This window comes from Dermacentor albipictus, chromosome 7 (assembly GCF_038994185.2).
Source record: "Dermacentor albipictus isolate Rhodes 1998 colony chromosome 7, USDA_Dalb.pri_finalv2, whole genome shotgun sequence".
NCBI lineage: Eukaryota > Metazoa > Arthropoda > Arachnida > Ixodida > Ixodidae > Dermacentor > Dermacentor albipictus.
In genome coordinates, this window is record NC_091827.1 from 99,662,361 (window position 1) to 99,680,845 (window position 18,485).

General features: G+C 45.8%; 1 protein-coding gene across 2 annotated transcripts in view; it reads right to left on the reverse strand.

The window, feature by feature from the left end:
• The window catches only part of LOC135916832 (solute carrier family 22 member 7-like), a 31,877-nt gene extending 13,981 nt beyond the window's left edge, over nt 1-17,896 (reverse strand). For both annotated transcript variants that reach the window (XM_065450265.1, XM_065450264.1), the window contains exons 1-4: nt 17,694-17,896; nt 15,004-15,208; nt 5,603-5,868; nt 2,554-2,821 (exon numbers count right to left, since the gene is read on the reverse strand). In XM_065450265.1, coding sequence (XP_065306337.1) covers nt 2,554-2,821; nt 5,603-5,868; nt 15,004-15,174 — 705 coding nt within the window. In that variant the 5' untranslated portion in view covers nt 15,175-15,208; nt 17,694-17,896. The remainder of the gene's footprint in view (nt 1-2,553; nt 2,822-5,602; nt 5,869-15,003; nt 15,209-17,693) is intronic.
• Between the last annotated feature and the right edge of the window lie 589 nt (nt 17,897-18,485).

The following is an 18,485-nucleotide window of genomic DNA, read 5'->3' on the forward strand; positions in this document are numbered from 1 at the left end:
AACTCATGCATTACTTCTTCGCCTTCAAGAGTGGAACGCGACAGCGTTCCCGTCGACCCGCCAAGGGGTGTAAGACAATGGGCTACAGGGCAGCGACTACGCGCCCCGCATTGGACGCGGTGAGCGTCGAGCAAAGCAGCGTTCGGCGCGGCAACGAAATGTGCGCCTGAGCAAGAGACGCACGCCTTAGAAACAGCGCGTTTCTAAGGCAACACCGCATTCACTAGAGGCGCTTTTGTACCGCTTTGAAGCGTTATACTCGTGGCTCAGTGGTAGCGTCTCCGTCCCACACTCCGGAGACCCTGGTTCGATTCCCACCCAGCCCGTCTTGCAAGAGTTGAGCCAAAGCCACTTCTCCTCTGTCGTGACGTCACGGTGTCACGTGATTTCATGGTCACCGCCGCGCCTGAGGAGCTGGGTTGAGCCCTCGTAATATGCTTCGCATAAAAAATGTGGGGCTTTACGTGCCAAAAGAACGATCTGTTTATGAGGCGCGCCATAGTGGGGGCCTCCTTAAATTTGTACCACCTGGGGTTCTTTAATGGGCACCTCAATCTAAATACACAGGCGTTTTTACATTTCGCCCTTCATCAAAATGCGGCCGCCGTGGCCGGGATTCGATCCCGCGATTTGGTGCTCAGCAGCCTACGCGACAGAGCGACATATTGGCGCACAAAAATGTTTATAGATGTTTAGACAATAATCATTGGATATATATAGACTGAAGATTCTAAGGCTTCCTTTAGATACTCCTTTCCACAAGCTTTATATATATATATATATATATATATATATATATATATATATATATATATATATATATATATATATATATATATATATATATGTCTGTTTGTGTGAACGAGAAGGTCAGGGGTTAAACGAGGACTGCAATTTATATTAATCACGTCATAAGAAGCCAACACACAGAGACACCACGGAGAACCCAGGTGAAATAACTCGTGCTTACTAGTTGAATTCAATAAATGATAAATAAATAAAATTGAAAGTGGATCAAAAAACAACTTGCCACAGATGGGGAGTGGTCCCATGTTTTCGCATTACGCCTAAGCGTGCGCACGTAATGATACCAAGTCACTTAGTCACCGCCTAGAACGATATTCCGCCCGTGGCAGGTTATAACGTCGTTGTCCTCATCGTCTCTTCGATCACGATAGGCCGGCTCTTCGTCAAAAACTGTGACAAAGTGAAGCTTTATTTTTAATTAAATTACAGGCCTGGCCACCTTATAAAGGAAGTTTAACGTTTGCTGGCGTCCGTTACAATTTGTTCGGTCAATGGGTAAACCACTGAAAGGCACCGAGTGGAGGCCCCCCCATGTTAACTTCTGGGTGAACTGTGCGAGGACGGGATACGAGAGAAAACAAACACGAGCGCAGCATATGCCGTCCATATGTTTACTGACAAACTGAAACGATGCTTCTGTGGCTTGGCAACGACGGCCGCTTCCGATCATGATGCCTGGGAATGATCTATGGACGATTTAAGTATTTCAGGCTCAATTGGCTGAGCTCGAGCAATAATGAACCGCTGCGCTTCATCGGAGACCCAGACGGGACAGTCGGGACATTGAGTAACCACAGACTTGAGCGCAATGTGTTAGTGTGTTACAGCAGCGTCCTTATTCCCTTCACCATGGTCAGCGACTGGGTTTTAGGTGTTGCTGCTTATGTCTTTACAGGAAAACCAGAGAAGATGACCGACAAAAGTTTCGGAAAGCAATAGTTAGTGAATATAGACTACTTGTGAGAGCTCCAGATGATTTACTGAAAGAACAAGGCCGACTTAATTGTTTTCTTTATGACATTTGTGCAATGGTAATAAAGGTTAATGTTGGTAACAAAAGTAATAAATAAAAGTATATGTAACGTAAGAATAATCGGTTATATTGTAGTAATTGCTGAATTACTTTCCTGGGGGAGTGTTTGATCAATGGAATAAAACAAATTTTGAAGTGATTGCAATTAAAATCTGTTACTTTGACAATCTGGTTCATTCAGGCGCACGTATATAAAATTTTCTTCTCACTCAAAAGATTAGGATGAGAAAGTATTAAGAACACTCACTATCGTGCATTATCTTGCATTTGTCTGATTCATAGAAGTTGATGCATTCGCAGCACCTTCCTGCCAGTGACGGGGCTGGTATTTTGGGTGGTCAAGCTGCTCAGCGCTACATGCCACCTCATTCATTTTTCAGAAAGGAAGTTACGATAAATTAACTTCTGCAATTTAATGTGCCCCACACCACAATGTGACTACGAGGCACGTAGTATGAAGGTGGGGGGGGGTGGGGTGAAATGCCGGATTAATTTTTGGCCACGTGGTGTTCTTTAAGTGAAAGTACACGAGCATTTTTTTATTTTTGAGTTTCAGCCCTATCTACATGTGGTGGTTACGGCCGGGATCGAAGCTGCAATATCGAGCTCAGCGGTGCAACGACATGCATCGCCACCAACGACCTGCATGGCCGCCACCACGGACGCGCGAGGGAAGTCGAGTCGCGTGTTCGCGCGATCAGGCAAGCGCGCACCTCGAAGAGCAGGACGGAGGTGAGCACGTGGACGGCGGTCGCGGACAGGGCGACGATCGCGTGGGCGGCCACGAACGGGGTGAACGAGTCGGCGGCCGTCGCCACGAACACCGACAGCATGGAGAGCAGCAGCCCGCCGAACACCACGGGCCGGCGGCCGGCGCGGTCGGCCAGCTGCCCCAGCAGCGGGGCGCCCAGCACGCCGCCCACCGTGTAGTACGCGTGCGCCATCGGCACGTACGACGCGCGCTCGCACACCAGGTCCCACCTGCAGAGGCGCGTCGCGAGTACAATGCGGGAGAGGCCGTGATAACTCAAAGGGAAGCTCATTACTTTTAGAGGAGAGATCGGGATGCCTTAGAACACGCACCTATAAAGCGAGATATAAGAAGGAACAAGAAGCATGTGCTTGCTGCGGTAAAGCTAGGGAAACGACGGAGCATGTTTTATTAGAATGTGAAGACGTCTACCCAGTGGTCGATTTAGGCACCACTGGCCTCTTTGAAGCCCTTGGGTTCAGCGGGAGAAGTGGTAAAGCAAACATGTCTGTAATAGACATTAGTAAGAGGTGATTGGAGGATTGGTGGAAGAACGAAAATTTGGGTGTGGTATTTCATAGTGTTTTTTTATTGTTTAACCTAGGTAGGACATTAGCCAGTATAATAGCAAGAGCTTGGTGGCGCAACCCAGGGGACGCTCATAACATCCATCCATCCATCCATGCATCCATCCATCCATCCATCCATCCATCCATCCATCCATCCATCCATCCATCCATCCATCCATCCATCCATCCATCCATCCATCCATCCATCCATCCATCCATCCACCCATCCACCCATCCATCCATCCGTCCGTCCATCCATCCATCCGGCTAAAACCTCTTAAACTTCGTAAAATACTGCCACGCTTTGAAGAATGCCGCCTCCTCCTTGCGCGCTCTTGCCTAGGCCGACGCCGCGTCGCTATTGGCCTAATCGCATCACGTGGGCCCACGCGCCGTGCATCAGCACCATTTTTGCTCGACAAGCGTCTACGGAGTGGCGAGGAGCGCATGTCGGCGCCGTAGCTACGCTCGAGCTGCGTAGGCGGTGCCACAGTCGAGGAGGGAACGTGAAAGAGAGGAGAAACGGGGAGGGTTGAAGGCGGAGGAGGATCTCGCTACTTTACGAAGTTTAGGGGCTTTAGGAAACGCCGACAGTTCATAGCGCGAGTACTGCATTTTCGACCTCTCACTTCTTTAAGGGTGCAAAGTGACTGTGCTGAAACTGAAATTCGATATATACGATAAGAATTTTTTTTTCGATACAAGAAGCATTACGAGAAACTGTGTTGTCAAACTCCACCGGTTAGTTTTTAGTCCTGCTTCATATATAAAATATATTTCTTTTTCGAACCATGCTTGTCGTGAGCATGTTTTTTGTGTGTTTAGGTAATGTGTCACGGCTAGATCCCCTTTCACCATTTTCTTGTTGTGTGATACACCAGTATTCTGCGCATCAAACGACACAACGGGAGTGCAGTAAAAGTTGATGCAGATCTGACGAACATGTTCGAATACATGTGAAGCGAAGCTGTCGGGAAGGGGTTGATCAAACGCCATAAATTTGCCCATTTCATTTCTGCGTCTTTGGCGCAAAGGCAGCTGGTGCACACGCATTTTTCAATTCAATTCAATTCAGTTCTTTATTCAACATCATGAGGATGTTGGGTGCGTCGACAAAAAGCCAGATGAAAAGCTTTACAGCGGTCGACGCACCCTACAATGACATGGAAACAGTATCAGAGTGTATCATATGGCATGTGTACAGCTTTCACAATAGTAACATTAGCACAAATGAAACAGCATTTTAACATTACAGGCAAAACAAAAACAAGCCTAAAGCACCATGACAACAATTTAAGCGGTACTTAAGTTTACATCAATTCACAGCGCGTTATTTAACGTCTGTGGACGAATGTAGCAAAGCATTTGGCGACCATAATTCATTCGCGTTTTAGGCACAAACCACGTGAAGCCAGTGCGGGTAGCATGCTTAAGTTCCTTGCATTCCAAAATTTCCAGGTATAACATAAATGTATTATTCTGTATTATACTTGTTTACAGCCTTAATAGTATATTTTCATACAGTTGGGGAAAGGGGGTGATGCCAAGTGACGCAAAGATCGGTGCGGTATGTTCAAATCTCGAGAGATCAACAATATTTTGAACAATTCTTTTCCGAAGCATGTGCAGTCATTTTATATTAGTAAATGACGTGGTACCCCAGACGACTGAAGAAAACAGTGCATTGTGCAGCATTTGCTTAACATGCTTCGGTAGGAAATATCGCAGTCGGGACACGATACCAACAACCTTTGACAACTTGCCCCTGACCATTTCAACGTGCTCCGTTTCAGGATAAATTTTCGTTAAAGAAAACATCCATACTTTTGACCACGGGAACTATTTGAATGGACGACGAACCCATCTTTAGGCAGCACTGTGGAGTATAAGCAATCTTGTTTCGAGGCCTAAATAATACAGCATTACTTTTTTTCGCGTTTATCATTAGTGAGTTCGATTCAGACCATCCATTCTTTCATACATTTAGATAGATGTAGGACCATTTGCTCTCGCGAACCCGTGCCACGCAATCTGACACACGTGGTAGTCACCTAAAGGAGCTCGTTGCCGTTGGTACGATGAAATTGCACGAACAATTGTGGCCTAACGGTTAGAGCACTGGGCTGCTGCGCTGGCGGCGGACCAAGGTTTGAACCCACCGTCGGCCTTGTACTTTCATATTTTTATTATGTATGAGCTATTGAACAGGACAGCAGCTGCACCCAGCAGTCTTGGCCAGGCGAATTCGTGTAGGGTTCGCAAGGGAAGTTTTACTTTAAAGCTGGTCTCGGCGCTCGTCCTGTGTTCGCTAGTGTTTGTGCCAGTCGCCCGGCGCTTCAACCAAGCATAAACTAATTCAGCCGAATCAAGGCTTTAGTGCAGTGTATGAACTCCTCTGATGTGCAAGTGAGAGGGAGAGTGAGCTTGGGAGAGCGTACTCACTTGGACACCATCGTGTTGGTGTCGGGCGGCAGGTCGTAGTCCCACGCGTCGCAGGGCACCTCCAAGCGGGAACCGTTGAACACGATGGTGCTGAGATCGTACATGGCGCACTGGCTGTGGTGCCGGTTGCCGTGCGAGTCCTCCACAATTGGTACGCTTACGTTGAGCCACTGGTCGCGCGTCAGGTGGGCGAACAGCGCGGGCGGCTTGCACCAGTGGTCCACGGGTTGCGTCAGCACGTGCGCAGACCAGTTGTGGAACAGCAACTGGCGGAGACGGACCAAGAAATGTGTAAAAACATGCAGCAGCTTTGTGCTCGCTCTAGACGTGTGCAGCTTCCGATGAAGTCGCCTTAATGGGACAGTAAATAAAACCACTCAATCTGTCTAGCATTGCCGAGCACTCGTTAAAGACTCTAATTTTCTTTGTTTTGTAGAAAATTTATGAATAATCAACCTTCTTTGCTATCCAAGAATGCGTTCAGAAGGCATTGTCACGCCGTTATGTGTGGCACTGTGCTGCGTTATGTGTTATGAGTGGCACCACTCTTAAACCATTTCTGAAGTGCGAGACACGTGATGCGAGTCATACGTGCGATCCGTCGTACCACCATTCACACCAACAGCCGCACCCGACAGACTTCCAACAAGTTCCGACAGCGTGCGGCGTCGCATCGGAATCCGCAGGCGCGACCAACTCGTTGGATGTGGTGGATGGATGAGACTGGTTGGATGGATGAGAAAAATAGAGAAATATAAAAATAGAGAAAAAGCTCCCCGTAGCGCCCATGCATTGACATCGGTATCCGCAAGGGTGCCGTCATGTTGCCGCTCTGTGCAGGCGCGCTGGCGCAGACGATGAGATGCGATTCAGACAAGACGCACAAATCAGCGCGATCTCGAGCCTCCATCAGTATGGCGGCGCCATCTAGTTCAGCAGTCAGATCGTGGTTGTGGCACGTAAAAGCCCGTTATTTAATGTTCTTTTTTAGTTCAGCTGTATGCAAAGGCACCTGAACGAACCATAAATTTCTCATCCATATTTTGTGATTAGTCATCTGATCTTTCTAAAAATATGCGCATTGAACTTTAAATGTGGCCTACAGGCACGTGCTACGTGTAATGACTTTTTGCATAATATTTTGAGTATGTATAGTAGCAAAAAGATGTAGGACGTTTAAGCTTCACCTTTAAGAGCGCAACGCCCGATATCGTTCAAAGATCCCTGACTGCTTTTCACTCTTCCCGGCAACTGGAGCGTATGTGACCGTAAAGGGGGGGGGGGGGGTTACTGGGAAAAGCTGGCCGCCAGCGCTGTGCATGAAGGCGGGCTTTGGGGTAGAAACGCGGCCTCTTGCGTGGGCCGCGATATGGCGGAGGCGAGCACTGGCTGGAGGTATTACAAGCAACCGGGCGCGACGCTCCGTGGCGCCCGAGTTACCCACGCGCCGGCGCGCGCAAATGGCAGACGCCGTAGCCGGTCTGTGAATGGGCAGAAACGGTGGAAATTTTTTTTTTAGTTTTCGCGGAACATAATGAGGTTTTCTCGTATAGCCAAATTACAATCCGACGCTATCATGTCTGTAGGTTGTATTTTTGCTTGTGACATCCCATTACTTCAGTAGCTCCCTTGCGCCACATGGACGGCCTGAGTATGGTAAAGTGGAACGTTGGGCTAGATGGTGAGTAAACATCATACCTTGCTGGTGAAGCAGCGCACTGACACGGACACAGTGAAGACACGCAGGAAACATAGCAGCAAGTGTCATATTTCCCTGTGTGTCTTCACTGTGTCCGTGTCAGTGCGCTGTTTCACCAGCAAGGTAGGCCTGAGTATGGGCCGTTCGAAAATCTTTTTGCCGAAACGACGTCCGACGCCGGCGCGAGATCTTCCGCGACACGGAGCGGTTAACGCGTTAAAAAGTGAATCGTAGCTACAGGGCGGCGCCTTTGCGGTTGCAACTTTTTTCGCCGAGCTTTTCCCCTAGATTTGCTGTACTAACTCTATGCTGGCGCAGGGTCGCATGGCTGCCGCGTCGGCCGGTCCGCCGCAGCCAGTGTCTGCGCTGGTAGCGGTCAGGTCACGGCCATGTGGCAGACCCGGCAGGCGAGGCCGACATGCAAGTTCCTGGCCGCTCCAATCAACCCGGTGTTTTTCTTTTAATGCGTTGGCATTAGGAGTCTCAAAGTGGCAAGAAATTACGCATAAACTCCACTTGAGTTGTCTAAGTATGGGTAAGCATTGCGCCACTTGCTCATATCCATGCAGCCGGGTGTCATTATTGATCTTAGGTGAAGCTTGATCCGATCAGTATAAGCCCTTATCAAACCCTTCGGTCCTTATCAATATTATCGGATTCAGTGCGACGTTCATAAACCCCCGTCGGTCGTTATCAACCTTATCGCAATAGATCGGATCCTTATAAATCCTTATCTGTCCTACCAACCTTATCATAATTGCTCCGAAGATTATAGGCCCTTATCGCTCTTTCACACCTTATCCATCCGCGTCGAACCATTATCAAGTGTGATGAGACCTATATAATTCCTCATCACTCCTGATCATACTTGTGAACTAATTTACTGGTTATCCGTCTATTTTCTACAATGCGAAGCGCATGAGCTCTCACAGGTTGTTTGCATTTCGGTCGGTGAAGAAAAGCCCCAACGGATGGTGCATCGAAACGCATAGGGAATGTGGCATGTTTGGCAAAAAATTTTCGCAAAATTGGACTTTTTCTAATGTCTACAATGATCCAAGTTGGGTCTACATGTTGTCGTAGAGATGCATTTTATTCCACCATGAGCAAATCTGTCAAGATAACCTTTATAGAATCTGTTCTCCTTTGACATAGTTTTTGTACCGCCTATACAACAAATTCATGTGGTTTAGATGTATTCACCTTCTGCGAGCGTGAGAGTTTAGCCCGATGGGTATGACACAACGCTTCTGAGCGTGGAGTTGCAGCTTAGAAACACACCACTGCCAACGTTCTTCCTTTCGAATTTCTCTGTTAGATAATATTCTTTGGTTTTGAATGGAGCGCATTGCGATACGCATTGCAGACGCACAAATTGACGGATATTTCCTGGGTGAGTCGGATAAGAATGCTCACGCATTAAAAGTGTGTGTGTGTAAGTGTGGCAAGCCGGTCACGCGCCCAGGCAGCACACCCAGGCTGGCCGCAGCATGGCCATGGCACGGCTAACCCCGGCACAAATATGGGCCCAACACTGTCAGCGCTACCCGTGCCAGCAGTGCCTTGTATGGGCAACCATTACTGCAGAAAATAAAAATGAGCATTTTTTGTGTGCTTTATTCGACTAATTTGCAATGTTCCTTACTGCTCCCGCAAAGACCCGTTGTAGCAATAGTTTCATATTGTCCCTGTTAAGTCACTGTACAGTTTTGGAATCTCCCGCTTTTGCAAGTCAGGATTCAGTAACAAAAATCACACCTTCATTGAGATCGCGAAGTGCACAGAGAAAGCACCAAAATATAGAACACACCATACTGAGCATTCGTATGTTTGTACTTGCCACACAAATTGCACTATACAAATTCTTCAGTTTAGGTTGCCCGAACTTCTATATGCACTCTGTCAAAACTATGTAATAGATCCCGAAATTATTTTCTTCAATGTTCTACGGGAATTGTAGCTGTAAACATGCTGACGCTTTCCACTTACAGTTCTCCTCAGAGAAGCTACTACATTCATCTCCCGCCCATTTTATTTGGCTTTTGACTTTGTTTCATTTTCGTATCTTCGCTGTCTGATTATTGAAATTTTAGTGGATCTAGCACCCGTTCCTACTACGCATATGGGCGTTTCCCTTCTCTTGCTGTGTGCTGATCCGAAAGTTTGGTGTTGTAGTAGGTAGTGCTCATGTGTTCACTGCTGCCAAAAATCCACCACGTCAAAGTGTCGTATGCAGCAGATTTTATGCTCCTGTTCCTTCCTTTTGATGAAGCAAAATAAACATGACGTCTTGACATCACATTGTCATATTCCACCACCTTGTCAGCACCGACTGGCCCATAGGGCTGCTAGGGCCTCTATGTCTGAAAACGCAAATATGGCAGAATTTGACGGTGTTCAGGAGAGCAACTCAATTCTCCGTGCACGCATTTGTCTTGATGACCTGGATAAACGACGTCCTTGTCAGTTCGAGTCGGTCGCTATCAGTGTGTCATCTTCCCAGGCGCCGCGCCCAACGGGGAACTCATTCTGTCCAGTCGTACGTCTGTGGACACGTGATCGACCCTTGCTTGGCCTCCTACATTGTTATCTTTACTCTCCCCATAGGGTACTCTGTGCTGGTTGTTCTACTTCTTTTATCTTTTGGCATCTACAGCACTGTCCATTTTCAGGCAAGATCAAACGAGAACGTCTGCTTGACACATTTCTAATGAAAATGTGCTCTGCAGATGCAATTTCACAAGAAACCACACTACCTGCCTGCGTAATATAGTCTACCAAAGTGATTGCCAGCCATGCTTGTAGGTGTGAGAGCATAATACGGGCACATAGTCCATAGAAATGAAAAAAGATCAGAAGAAGACAACATTACTGTTGTGTGGGCCTGTGCCATTAAAAAATAATAACAGAAAATTTTGGCTCCCACATAATCTATTACAGCCATTCTCCTGACGACACCAGAGTGCCCCGAAGACTTGAGCGATTGCCCCTTCTCCGGGCAGAAAAAATGTCTGAATGGGCGTGATTGTATCTTTGAGGTTGCAGCTGTTTCCGTGTACCTTTCTTCAGTTACCGTCTCCTTTGTCACGGCAAATTGTAGTAATAAGGTTCGGACAGGTTCACGCGTATCGTGTCATTGTTTTAATGAGAAGTATTTTTTGGCTCATTCGAGGCACTTTGCTGTAGGCAGGTATTTGTGTTGCCTCGTTTCAGACGCCGTGAACAACAACAACAACAACAACAACAACAACAACAACAACAACAACAACAACAACAACAACATTCAGGTGTCCAATGTCGAAATCAAACCTTAGTCGCCCAGTACAGCAGCCCAATTCTCTAACCATTAGGGCCCGATAATTTTTTGATATTTCTGGTCGCCGACGAGCGCAAATCAAGCAAAAACACAGAGAAAAAAAAAACACAACATACATAGCAAATCAATATGCACTGAATATAACAAATGGATATACAGTATGAACCATGAATTCCGGCGGACTTGCATTCTCGTTTAATATTCTTCGAGCGTTGTCAGTCTGTGGATCATAGCATGCATTCGCATAGAAACAGCCGGGTAGGTCGCGTGCCCGGTTTACAGTGAAATTCTTTGATGAGGGTGTGGCGAGAGGCAGTGCAGACAAGTTAACATTGTGAAGTCCTACAGCTGTCAAGTCATACGATGTCTGTTGCCGCTGACATATTATGCTACATGAATTTAGCGAATGCCCTTGTTTAGCGTTCCCAGTAACACGTCACAAAAATATACCCCCTCCTACAAGTCAAGAAAAACAGGGTGAATATAGTCACCAGTTTAAAAAGAGGACCGTTTCTCAAGGTGTAAAGAAACCAGGTTCTTTTAAAAAATGTACCAGCGACAATGTTTCAAGAAAACGAACTCCGCTCCCTGACTAATTTGCATTCATTTCAATAGTTTTAGCACGTCCTTGCCCTGGCCTGCACTGCCCATGTCTCTATACATAGGGACAAGATATATTGCATGACGTACACCTCGACTCTGCTTTTTAGTAGCACAAAACAAATATTCGGTCGAACAATTTGCAGCCCAAAAATCATACGCTTGCCACTACTTATTTTAGGCAACTGCGAGTCGTGCCCGTCGCGCTATTGGTGTCTGCTGCACACTGGTGTAATGCACACTTGAGCCTCACATGGAAACTAGTTTCCAAAAAGTGTACGTTACACCACGGAAGGAACAAACTGATTTACCACCTGTTACAAGGACAGGTGAGACAAACCCATACTCGATACCCACGCACGTCAAAATAGATTTGTGCGATCCATTCGTCTTTTGCGCGCTAACGAGGGGGCAGCGCAGCAATGGCCTTGCGTACCAGATCGTCGACACAACGAGTAGGTTACGCTCGGTAGCCTGGCAAATATAGAGTGATGTTCCACCCTTTATCAATTCGATTTAGCTTTAATTGTTGCTGTTTCATCTTACCCATATTAGTAGTTTTTTTGGTAGCCTCGAACGGGACAGCGAAGAAATTCGGCAGAAGTTCTAACCCACTTTATGATGGCGAAAGCGCCCGAGTTCGATGGCCTATCGCCATGCCAGAGCCCCCGCCACTTCTGTTGTTTACATACTTATGACATCGCGAAGCTTTACACAATACTGATCGTTCTTTGGATGCTCTGTTTTTCAATGTAACATACGGAAATATCGTCTGCATATGGCAAAAGCTTAACTTCAGTCACTTTTATACGAAAGCCATAAATGGACTGATATTCAGTAATGCCCCTTGACGGTGTTCCGACATATATATATATATATATATATATATATATATATATATATATATATATATATATATATATATATACAATGAAGAAAAAGAGTACGACGTACGTTGAATAGGCACAGTATGGCACAGTATACATGACTGACGTTCCGGCTGACGGACCAGCCTTTGACAAAGGCGGGTCCACCAGCCGATACTTCGGTCAAATATACTGTGCTTATTCAACGTACGTCGCACTCTTTCTCCTCATTTTACTACCGAGGCCAGCGTGATTTCCTCAACCATATATATATATATATATATATATATATATATATATATATATATATATATATATATATATATATATATATATATATATATATATATATATATCAATGAGAGGAAAGGGGGTTAACCGAGGGGCCCGATGTTTATTAGTCATATCATAAGAAGCCAACAAACACTAACACCAAGGACAACATAGGGGAAATTACTTGTGCTTAATAAGTGAAGTAATGAAACGATAAATAACGGAAATTAAAGTGGATCAAAAGAGAACTAGCTACAGGTGGGAACCGAACCCCATAGCCTTCGCTTTTCGCGTGCGATGCTCTACCAATTGAGCTACCGCGGCGCTGTTTTCCCATCCCCTTTAATGTTGTCCTTGGTGTCAGTGTTTGTTGGCTTCTTATGATATATATATATATATATATATATATATATATATATATATATATATATATATATATATATATATATAGGCATGCGTGTGTGTGTGTGTGCGTTAGCAGACAGAGCCAGGCGTCCACGTCTTTACCGGAACCTGACAAAGAGAACGTTCTTCTCTTCTTCCAAACACTATGCGTGCATGTGCTCATATGTCATGGCATGTGTCAATATATATATATATATATATATATATATATATATATATATATATATATATATATATATATATATATATATATATATATATATATATATATATATATACACTGACAATAGCGGGTTGAGAGGACATCCCTGCTGCGCGAAATGTTTTACTTTAATGGTGGAGCACTCAGTGCCTGATTGACTAATCATAACGTGGTGCAGTTATATATATATATATATATATATATATATATATATATATATATATATATATATATATATATATATATATATATATATATATATATATCAAAACGTTTATTTAAAAGAAAAAAAATGCTGAAAGCGAGTGGGTGCAGTTAGGATGCACCAATATCATCTCCTCACTAATGATGACGCCTAGATTAGTATTCAGCACTTTGAAAGAAAAATATCGTAATTAACATAGTCGAAAGCTTTATCGAGGGCTATCGCAGGGCGCTCACTATGCTACAAAAGTTAAGACGACGTCAGCGCCATCCAGTAATTATTACAAGAAGCCGAGCGCTAGAAGAAGACTACTGAAGACGAGTGAGAGATGCTCAACTGTTGTCATTATACGTGTTCAAGACTACGGTCCTCCGCAACTTGAAAGGCGCGGGAGCCGGCACTCATGTTGAGCGGGCATTAGCCAACCATGGCCGCTTCTGGCGCGATCACGCTCTTCAGAATTCTCCACTGTTGTAGAACCGTTGGAGTTGCTGCGAGAAATATAACCGTCGACTGCCAGGTCGTAAGTCCCAATTCTCGCCGCATAGTTGGATTTTCGTTGTTGGAAATTTCTCGGAAACGATTTTGGAATTCCCGGGACGGTACTTACTGGCATAAACACGACCAGGGAAGTCAGTTATCATTGCAAATTATTGTCCCTGCAAATGTTAAAAAGCTAATAAAACAAAAGTTAAAAGTGCAAACATTTTGCGCTCTTCGGGGCTTTATTGTCATCTGTTTTATGTTCATCTGATTATTGCTTTCCTGTCAATAACGGTGTATCTCGGTGATACGCTAAGGCAATTCGTGACTTGAAACCACCTGGAGCGCAGAGCTAAAAAAAAAACGAAATGAACGTAAGAGAACTATTCTTTTGATAAAAGACAAAAGCCAAAAATTTTATTTAAGATGTAGGAAAAAATATAAAGATGACTTAAAGCAAGAGCGCTAGTAGCAAGTCTTTAGAAAACATATCCAGCTACAAGGATTACATGAAACGTTGTAGCAGTGAACTGATCCTAATGGTAAGGCAAATAATTAAGGTGGTGCAAATAACTGACACTGCATCACTGCCGGGACTTTTACGCCAGCAGGTAAGCACAGCAACAGGTGCTTATGGTTGTAAAAGCACATTAGTCCTTCTTTCAGACAGATTTTCCCGATATGTGCTCCAGCGCTCCTACCACCGTGCTGACGTAAGAAATGGCAAGGGTGGTGGCCTATTAGAAGTCACGAAATTTCCGTCAAACCCCTTGACGCACATGACCAGAATGCCGGAGAAATGCACTAAATAAATATCGCCGAGATCTGTAAACCTTTCCAAAATTAACAAACTTACATCTTCTTGCTAAGATAAGGTCTCAAGTCACCAACATCACGAAAGCAGCATCTAGGGTTGTTCTCGTTATTTATTTATTTTTTTCTTGTATACGAAAGTGAAATTTTTTTAGGAGTTCAGAATTTTGTTTTGGGAGGTCGGATATTGAAGCGTATGCAATTTAACCAAACTATAAAAATTCACACCAGACTTCACTCTCCAGTATGATCCAAATGACTCGCAATATTTTTATCCTGCACCGCTGTGCCTCAGATATGGAATGAAAAGCTGTTTTCATGTTTTATTTTGTTTAGGCTAAAACGCCTGATTGCTTGTGTACTGCTTCTCTTCGTTTTACCCCAACGTCTCACTCGTATTCGAGTTGTTAAGATTATTACGTTCCTCTAACTTATCAGTTAGACCGACATCATCATCGTCTTTGTAATCGCTGGATATGACTGATTCAAAAGCGTTTTTCGGTCATAAATTAGCTTGCAATAGGATCTCTCGCGCTCACCATGACGAGGGACAGGTGGGCGCAGAAGAGGACCCTGAGCTGGAAGCGGCCGTGGCCGAGCAGCTCAAGGAGGTCCAGGTACTCCTGGCGCAGCCTGCCAGGCGGGAGGCAGCGGGCTTGCTCCACGGCCGACACGCTCGTGTCCATCGGGGTGCCCTCGGGCACGTTCATCGCCGGTCTGAGGCGACAGCCGAGTCTCCTGGCGCTGGGCGGGCGTCGCAAGTCGAGGAATTAGGTGATCACTGGTTATCTCTCATGGCATCTCCGTTGGGACGGAGCGGTGACAGTCACCTGGTCCGCTTGAGCTAATCAGATATAACTACCTGTACTGCAGTCGAGCATTTCTACTCTCTCTCGTACTAAAGGTATTTCTATAACTATATTCTAAAATCTCCTATGCCATTTACGAGACCGACTCCATCTCTTGAAAGGGTAGCGGTTTGCTTTAGTTGGTATAGTGTGATTACTGGGCAGAATGGTACTGCAGTTACAATAGGCCTGCGATCTCCTCTGTTTTCCTTTCGTCCATGACTGCTCTAAACGACTTCGACTTGTTCTCACCGCTGAACCCGATCTTTTCCCCTTACTTCTGTGACGCAGGAAACAGAAAAAATAACACTGGCTCTTTTTCAGCTTTTGGCATGTCACCGATCACAGAGGCAATCATTTAGGTTATTGTCCTGGCGAAATATATACTAGCCCCGCACGCCTCATGAGCACTGCCGTTTTCCGAAAACCTTTTCGAAGTTGCGGGCAATGTAGAAGCATGTGAACTTTTATGTTGAGGGATATCGCCCATATTTATAGGTTCTTGTGCGTAGAGAAAAAATAATTTGCCAAGCTTTACGGTTGCGATGAAAGTGTTCCAATGGCCTGACGTACTTCAATTACTCCACTTCCAGTTCGCTGAAACAGCGCGCTTAGAAATGACGATAATCCCATGTTAACTCTGTCACGAAATGAAACCCAAGATTAGATTCAAGTCTGCTGGTCAGCCAGCGGCGCCCCTCTTTGGGCCGTGACCAGGTCGTTTCATTGAACTGCGACCAAATTCGCTTGTGAGGCGAACGCATTCCCGAGCACGGTGTATATATTTATTTTTGTCCGGACATGGTTAGCGTGAAATGATTTTGATACAAGTCTTACCCAGCGAGACTGAGTTCCGTCGATCATTTCCCTTCCAGTTAATTCACGACCTACTTAGCGGTAAATACTTTTTCGTCAGTGCCCAGACTACACGGCGGAAGCAATAGGTAGGAGTCGAAGAAGGCTGTTTATTATCACCTTTCAGTTGCTGTTGTGGGTCAAGAGAGACGTTCTATGACGAATTTTTTTCTTGCTTTTATTTTTTACACGCAACGAGTGACTCATCGGCTGCAGCGTTCTGCTCCGCAGAACGAGGTCGCGGGTTCAATTCAGGACAGCGTGCCACAAACGCTCACATACTGGGGCACGGTAAACAAACCCGGGGGTTCCGAGTTGCACCGAGCAAAAACAGCGCGAACACCAGAAGGCAAGCAGAAAAATTGATACGACAAGCGCTGTATGGTAAAAGTTGGTAATTGTAGTTGTATGGTAAAAGGATGCGCCTTGTGGCCGCATCCATTGTGCTTTCGAAAGAGAGTGCACAGAGTGCGGCACTGGAAGTAACTAAAGGCCATCGCGATACGATTAGGCGTTGGGCCCTCTCTCCTGGCTTCAGGTGCAGCACGCAATGCTCCCTACAGGTTTTTCTTTCTCTTCCTGCTTGCTCGCGTCAGAAGGAAAGCACCCCAGTGGCGTGTGTTACATAGGCGCTTCGGCTTGTCTGCTAGGGTAACATAAGAAAGATGGCCTCGTATGGAGTGGCCCGTCGATGGATCGAGAGGGATGCAGCACATGAAGCTGTTTTAGGGAAAATACTGGAATCTCAACGGCCGCGACAGGCGGCCAGACAGTCCAACAACGAGTGGCTTCACCTACATCGACAGTATTGTTTACTGGTTTTTGCGCAGTTTTTATAATACCTACTCTGCGCCCTTCTCTACGTGCCTCATTACAGCAAATACCGCTTTCTATTGTGGTTGCTTTGTCCTCGGTAGAGTACGTCGCGGCGCTTCTGCAAAAGTTATCGTCTATTTTAAAACCGGTTTGCGACTTTGCATATTTCTGTGATGCTGCACTTTCCCTAATTTCTAGTTTCGTGGTCTGCTTCCAAAAGGAGATATATGAGGCTCCAAATCGCGGCGAGAAATCTAAAAGGAGGGATTGCAATCAACAGAACAATCAAAAGCTCTACATAATGCCATTTCGCAGTTTAACATGTCTGGCGATCGTATGGTGATTAACTGCATTGCGCAGGGTGCGTCAAACTGCCTTGTGCGGACAGTACTGGAATCGGACCCGCTGCCTCAATGTTGTGTGGATTTTATCAATGTCAGTTTCAGTTTCCATATGTTTCGATCGTGTAGCGCCCCTTGTAGACAACCATGTGTAAAACTGCGTTGCGTTACCCACCGTAACAGCGTCAGAATTGAATGGGCCGCTCGGTAAAGCTTCGTTCCTTTATTCGCCTGTGAGCCCTCGCCTCCGGACTCGCCGGCGAAATAACATTTTGTTTAGAACACAATGTTGCCGCCATGGTATTGCAGCTGTACTATAGCACAGCGGGAAAATTTTCCGAGCTTGGCATCTTGAACAGCAGCCCTTACCTTGTTGGACGAGTGGGTCAGGCGCCTCCTCCCGACCAAAAGTCCGGCAGCCACCGTCGGTACGACCAGTTGTTTTGCTCCGAGGCACGTCGTCCACTCGTGCGTTCAGATGCTGTCGGTGGCCGCCTTCCGCGCTGGTTTCTTCAGAACGCTTTCTTGCGAGACGGGAGGAGCGATCGGACGAGGCGATCCGAAAGGACGCTTCTTCTTCTTCTGCTTAGCTCGCGCCGCGCGAGCCTATTATCGCTGTGCTATGGGGAATGGACCGCGAGTCGGATGGCTTTAGAAGAAGACGTTTGCCACTGCTTAGAAAACAACGTAAATATTTACGGAAAAATAAAGGAACGAAAAAGAAAATCTTCGCATTCTATGCGCATGTGGAAATCGGGGATAAGTGAAGCTGGTTTGGATGCTCACTGAAATTTCTTTGAGTCGAGATCAGCGAATGTTTACTTCCTTTCTTTCTTCCTTTCTATGTAGCTCAAGGCTCCTCGCTCAATGCACATTATGGTTTCAGTTTTGTTCACTTCACTTCTTTCTGTACAAACTGCTGTTTTTGATGCCCACTTCTTCACTTGTCCCTTGTTCGGCGTGTCTGTTCCGGCACGTACACAGTGGCATATATCCATTCTCGGGGAGTGGCCAAGTATGCTAACGTGCCTATAGTGTCACATGCACAGTCCGACGTACCTGGTGGCCCAAGTTACCTGTTCTGGCACATAACCGATGACACATATTCAGTGGCCCAAGTTGTATAATCGGCAAGAGAGCAGGAGCCAGCGCACAAGAAGT